The 6667-nt window shown below is 41.8% G+C and overlaps 1 protein-coding gene across 1 annotated transcript; it reads left to right on the top strand.

The window, feature by feature from the left end:
• The first annotated feature begins 5163 nt into the window (after window positions 1-5163).
• Window positions 5164-5589, top strand: LOC147457099 (uncharacterized). Its single transcript, XM_086513522.1, has one exon. The coding sequence runs from the start codon at window positions 5164-5166 to the stop codon at window positions 5587-5589; it is 426 nt and encodes a 141-aa protein (XP_086369648.1).
• The last annotated feature ends 1078 nt before the right edge of the window (window positions 5590-6667 follow it).

The following is a 6667-nucleotide window of genomic DNA, read 5'->3' as shown; positions in this document are numbered from 1 at the left end:
AGGAAGAGTTCTTGAAGGCCAATCCAACTGTTGTACCTGTGTTTGAAGTAGATGTGGAAAGCATGTTACAGCAGGGTAAGAAACAGGATGAGCCAGATACAGGTTTAGCACCAGGACAGACGGTGCAGGGTAAGGAACTGTTGCAGTTGGTGGACCAGAAATATGCTATGTCTGATAAGGAACAGATTTAGCAGGAAGAAAAGGAGGCCAGGGATATGGCTGAGAAAATCTATGAAAAGAAGTTTGGGGCATCAAGCAGGGTAGAAAAGGAGGAGCTTCAGGAGCTAAATTTTGGAACAGAGGCAGAACCAAGAATGGTCAGAGTGAGTGCACACATTCAAGGGGAATTTCTGGCACAGCTGTTGCAATTATTGGTTGATTATAAGGATGTGTTTGCTTGGGATTATTCTTAGGTGAGAGGCATTGACCCAGCACTACATCAGCATAGGATTAATTTGAAAGAGGGTGCAAAACCAATTGTGCAGCAAAGATATAGAATGAATCCTAACTTTGCCAAACAGGTGAAGGAGGAGCTTGATAAGCTCTGGCAGTAGTAGGGTTCATTAAACCTGTACATGAAGTATCATGGTTTCTCCTATACTGTTTGCCAAGAAAAAATGGAGCTTTAAGAGTATGTTGGAAAATGATAAAAATTGAATGCAGCAACCATTACATCCCTTTCCTATGCCATTTTGTGATGCTGTGTTGGATGCAGTAGCTGGTCATGAAAAATTACAGCTTTTTGGATATTTTCTGGTTATAATTAGATTAGTGTTGCTGAGTCGGATCAGCATAAAACAGCTTTTATAACTGAATGGGGAGCCTTTGCCTACACAGTGATGAGTTTTGGGTTAACCAATGGACCACCTTCATTTAATTTTGTTGCTCATAAGGTGTTTGAACCTTACTTACAGGACTTTATGAGAGTCTTTGTGGATGATTTCTCAGTGTTTGGAAAGAAGGATAAACATCTGCTACATCTGAAGCTCTGTTTTGAAAGATGCAGACAATTCAGGATGGCTCTGAATCCTTATAAAAGTGTAATTGCTGTGAGGAGTGGAATACTTTTAGGACATGTGGTGTCAGAAGCAGGAATGGCTATAGATGTCAAGAAAATAGAAGCCATTCAAGCAGCACCAGTTCCTACCAATGTTAAAGAGTTAATGAGGTTTGTTGGACAGACAAAGTGGCACTCAAGATATTTGAGGTATTTGTCTAATGTATGCTTGCCATTAACTCAATTAACAAAGAAGGATGTGTGCATTTGTATGGGATGAACCTCAGCAGAAATCATTTCAGATGTTGAAGAAAATGATATCAGTAGCACCAATTTTGCAGCCACCTGATTGGTCATTGCCTTTTCATGTGTTTGTTGATGCGTCGGATATAGCAATAGGAGCTGTACTGATGCAGGAGAAGGAGAAGGGATGGTTCAGACCTGTGTACTATGCAAGCAGGGTCTCACAGGTGCAGAAAGAAACTATCCTGTGACAGAAAGAGAAGCTTTAGGGATGGTATATGCATTGAATAAGTTCAGGCATTACTTGTTGGGGAATAAGATAGTTTTTCATGTTGATCATCAGGCCTTGTTGTATTTGATCAAGAAGCCACTTCTTACTGGAAGGCTTGCAAGATGGATGTTGTTATTGCAGGAGTTTGACTTTCAGATTGAGCATACTCCTGGGAAGGAGCATGTAATTGCAGATTATCTAAGCAGGATTGAAACAGGTGAAGCACCTACTGGGGTAGATGATGCACTTCCTGATGCTCAGCTGTTTGATGTGCAGACTACTGTGACTGAGTCTTGGTATGATCAATTGCTGATGTTTTTGACTGATGGAACTATACCAAGGGAGTTCAATGCTGATCAGAGAAGAAAATTTGCACTGAAAACCAGACCCTATTTAGTTATTGCAGGGGCACTATATAAGAAAGGCATTGATCAAGTGATAAGAAGATGTGTACCAGAATTTGAGCAAAGTGCAGTCTTGCAGGAAGCACATTCAGGCACAGCAGGAGGGCATTTCTCTGGAGATACTACAGAAGAAGAATTTTGCAGGCTGGATTATGGTGGCCTACAGTTTTTAAAGGATGCACATGATTATGCCAAAAGATGTGTAATTTGTCAGAAAACAGTCAACCTGATCAAAAGGGATAGGATGGGGATCATCCTATTTGCCTTTGGAACCTTTTCAAAAGTGGGGTTTGGACTTTGTAGGACCTGTCAAACCAACTTCCAAGAGGGGATGCAGATACATTTTAGTGGCTACAGATTATTGCACTAAGTGGGTAGAAGCAGTAGCATTGAAGGATAATAAAGCTTCAAGTGTGGCTAGATTTCTTTATCATAACATTATGACCAGGTTTGGGTGTCCAGTGGAGCTGGTAAGTGACAGAGGAACTCATTTTCTGAATGAAGTAATTTCAGAGCTAACAAGGACACATATGATTATGCACAAGAAGTCTACAGCATATCATCCACAGGCTAATGGTCAGGCTGAGAGCTCCAACAAAACACTGGTAAGGATTTTGAAAAAGATTGTGACAGAGAATCAGAAGGATTGGGATGATAAGTTGGATTCTGCCTTATGGTCCTTTAGAACAGCTTTCAAAGTCACTACTGGTATGACACCATTCAAGCTGGTGTATGGGCTGGAAGCTGTGGTGCCTATGGAGTTTGTGGTACCAAGTTTAAGAGTCTCAGCAGAGAAGCAGTCTCCAAAGTTGTCAGTACTACACAGGAACAAATATCTGATGCAGCTGGAGGAGGATAGGTTGGTAAGCTCTTACATTACTGAAGTCATACAAAGAAGAAGACAAGCATGGGTGACCAAGAATGTGAAGTTCAAGATCTTTCAGGTTGGAGATTGGGTAATGTTGTACAACTCTAAGCTGGGACCACATCCTGGTAAATTGTCATTGAGATATCAGGGACCATATCAGATTGTGCAGGATAAAGGACAAGGGACATTCATCATAGTTGATGTGTTTGGTACAAGAGTGGAAAAGGCAGTTAATGGTTTCAGGCTGAAGAAATTTCAGGGAAAGCCACCTCATTTGGACTGGCCAAGTGTAGCCTGCATAACTGTAATACCCTTACAGCCAGGAGATTCAGAATCAGCAAAAGGAAAAGGAAAAATGCTGGTTTGCATGGATTTGAGGAGGTCTTTTCATAGTATCCCATATAATTCACGGGTTGGAGGAAGTAGGCAGTTCCAAAGTACACATCCGATTCAACATTGCAGATGTTGGAAGAGTACCTGTGTCGGAACTGACCAAGTCGGAATTTTTAATAAGAAATTATTAGGCCGGACTAATAACTTCGGGGAGTGTGCTGAAAAGAAGTTTCGTAGCACTTCAAGGATACTGGGTGGAGATATGTGTGCATGGTGCAGCGAGTATAATCATACATGCAACAAAAGTTTAGTACACATGCAGCAGCGCGGAGCATTCGGTTTTTCGCTTGAAGAAGCTTTATTCAGTCCTGCCATGCCGAAAGCAAAGCAATTGATGGCCATGCAACCACAGCCTGATGAGGAGCAGACCGAAGGTTCGGGGCGACGTTTGAGAAGCAAAGCTTTGCCTATGCGGCTTGACGTTAGCAGTGCAGACGAAAATAGTGACTCTGCAGAAGAGGAAACGCCAATGCCGACTCCTGTGTCAGAAGGTAAGGTGATGCAAGCATTAATGGATCCTTTTGTGGATTTCAAAGTTGACATAGATTGTCAGGCAGAGCGCAACGCCATATGGTTGCAGCAGGTAGGATTGTATGAGTTTGCCATTCTGCCTTGGGAAGAATGTAAAAACAATGTATATGCAAAGTCTCAATTGGAAATACTTAGGAAGACTAAGGGGAGAGTGTCACCGCATGTGGTACTCAATGTGGAGTTGGTGTCTGAGGTGTTCAAGCTGCCTTTGCATCCTAATACACCTATTCCAAAGTGTTCAGAGGAAGCACTGAAAAAGGAGTTTGGTCCAAGAGAAGGAGGCAGGAGCAGGCAGTATTACATGTTAAAGAATGTGGCATATGCTAGGAGAGAGCAGCTTAAGTGGTACTTGGAGAGGCTATGCTTTATTGTGAAGTTTGATTATATGTCAAAAGAAAACTTTGCACCATTAAGTTATGCAGAGCAGGGAGGAGAAGTGAGCTGGGCTCACTGGGTGTATGAAAAGCTGGCAGCAGAGATTCATTCTTCAGATAAGAGAAGACACAGGCAAATAGTAGGTTATGTGGTTACTTGTCAGCATTGTTTTTTTTTGCACAGAGAGTACAGAATGGTGAAGCAAGGTGGCCTGTGAAAGCAGAAAAACTGGTGCAGGAGAAGCAGCAGCCAGTTCAGATTGAGCATCCCATCATGGTGCATTCTGAAAAGACAGGATTTGTGAAGTTTAATGCTAAGCATATGGAGGCTTATGAGGATTTGGTGAAAGCCAAATATACTCCAGGAGAGGCCTTTGAAGAAATCACAGCAAAAATGCAGTTTGCAGAATTTGGCACCATGGATGTTGATTCACCAATGCAGGTAAAAGCAGAGGAAACACCAATAAGGCTTGGTAAGGCTTTCACATTATCCAACAAGAGAAAGAAGTCTGAACCAGTCAGCAGAGTGTTTTCCAGATTAGACTTTAGTGCTGAGGAAGTCTCTGGAGTATCAGTAGATACTGGGAAATTGGACAGTGATAAAGTAGTTCAGATGCTGCAGCAGGTGCAGGAATTTGTGAGGCAGCAGAATAATATGCTGAAGGTTCAGAGTATGCAAGCTGAAAGGAATGCAGAAAAATTGATGGAGTTTAAAGGACAGGTGTCACAGGTGAAAGAGTTTGAAGAGCAGATAGCTATGATGAAAGTAAAGTATGAGCAGGATATGGAGGAAACAGTGGGGAAACAGAAGATGGAGTTAGCAAAAGTGAAGGAGATCATTGGGGGAGTTTAAGCAATGGACTGAGAAAGTGGAGGCAGCGGTTGCTTTGGAATTGGAAGATATGGCAAAGAGGAATGCAGAGTTACAGGTCACTGTGGAGATTCAGAGGTTGAGATTGGAACCTTTGCAGATACTAGAGCAACAGATGTTGGCACAAGAGGAAATTAGCTTGAGTGCAGTATTAATGAAAGAAGGAGAAGTGTCTATTCTCAAGCAGCAGTTAGCTTTGGTTGCACAGGAGATGTGGCAAAAGACCAAGGAAAGAATGAGATTTGTCATTAAGTATCCATATGAGGTGTTAAAGGCAGGGTTAGTGCATGAGGTAGAAGCACAATTGTTGAAGGAAGTGGAGGAATTGCAAAAGGAGAGAGACTGTTTGAAGCAGCAGGTTCAGCAGATGGAAGAGAATAAGAGACAGCAGCTTGCAGAGTCAGAAAAGAAAGAGGAGAATTTTACTAATAGTTTTTTGATGCAGGATGTAGCTGAGGAGAAAGTGGCAGAAGAGCAGATTGATACTGAGATTGCAGATAGAGCACAAGAGGTGGAAATGGGAAAAGATGATGCAGCAGAATCAGATGCAGTAAAGGAAGTAGAGCTGGTGGATCATAAAGTGAATACTGAGGACCAGAGTAAGGAAGAAGCTGTGCAGCAGAGGGTGGATTCCTGATCAAGGGATATGTGGATCCGGGTCAGATTTCTGCGAAATCTACCACCGGGGCGTGCCATGTGTTGAGAGGCACATGTTAGAAACTGACTCTGAATAGCTAAGTCGGATTTTGACTTATCGGATATTTACTGAGCTGTATTTTGCTAAGTCGGATGTAACTGTATTTCAGTTGCAGTCTGCTGAATGTCTTGTGACTGGGTAGTTAAGTCGGATTTATCTATATAAGTGGGGAATGTATCTGCGCACGAGGTATCTGTTATCTGATATGAATGTGATGATGATGGTGCAGTGCAGCAACTATTCAATGTATTTTCTGCTTACTCTGATATTTAGAGTAGTCATGTTTACTGTGTCTGAATTGTTGTTAATGACGTATGGTGGAGTAGATGGTTATTATTGCTGTGTATGATGTTCATGTGTTGACCTAACCCACAACAAACAGTGAAAAATTGCTATAATTTGTTCATTTGAAGTCCAAACTTGGAAAGAAATCATCAGTGGGCTAGGCAGGCATAGGGGTTCATGACCATCTAGTTTTCACCAAAAAAAGGCCCAGAACACTGATCACGATCGGTGTACCTCAGCTTCAGATTTTGACCAAAACCTATCAGATCCCTTGTATACATCTTGTTCAAGTCACCAACCAAGTTTCAAGCCATTTGGACATCAAAAACTCATAAAAAGTCAGAGTCTAGTTCAAAACTCCCTTGTAACCCAGAATTGGGACCTGTAAACTCAAAAGTGGTTCAAATGAAACACAGAGTGGACCAAAATGACCCTCCAACTATCAACAACCCACTCATGTGAGAAAATCTAATTTTGGCCTCTGCACTACTATCGCGATCGGTGTACCTCAGCTCCAGAATTGGCTAAGATTTTAATTAGTCATAGCTCTAGTCTTCCTAGTCCCACTGATGAAATATGGACAAGAATGGATGAAATTTGTTCAAGTTATGATCAGTTTTAACTTTTGAACTGTTTTTTACTAAAAGTCTAAATGCAATTGATTCGAAGGGAAAATCCTGACAGCTTATGGTTCTCCTGACACAGAATGCCTCGCCAAAAGAAAGAAAGGCAG

This window comes from Adiantum capillus-veneris, chromosome 5 (assembly GCF_014529385.1).
Source record: "Adiantum capillus-veneris isolate H3 chromosome 5, ASM1452938v2, whole genome shotgun sequence".
NCBI classification, from domain to species: Eukaryota; Viridiplantae; Streptophyta; class Polypodiopsida; order Polypodiales; family Pteridaceae; genus Adiantum; species Adiantum capillus-veneris.
This window is presented reverse-complemented; position numbering and strand designations above follow the sequence as displayed.

Excerpts from the sequence above, each read along its gene's own strand:
- LOC147457099 (XM_086513522.1), top strand. The coding sequence starts at position 5,164 with ATGTGGCAAAAGACCAAGGAAAGAATGAGATTTGTCATTAAGTATCCA.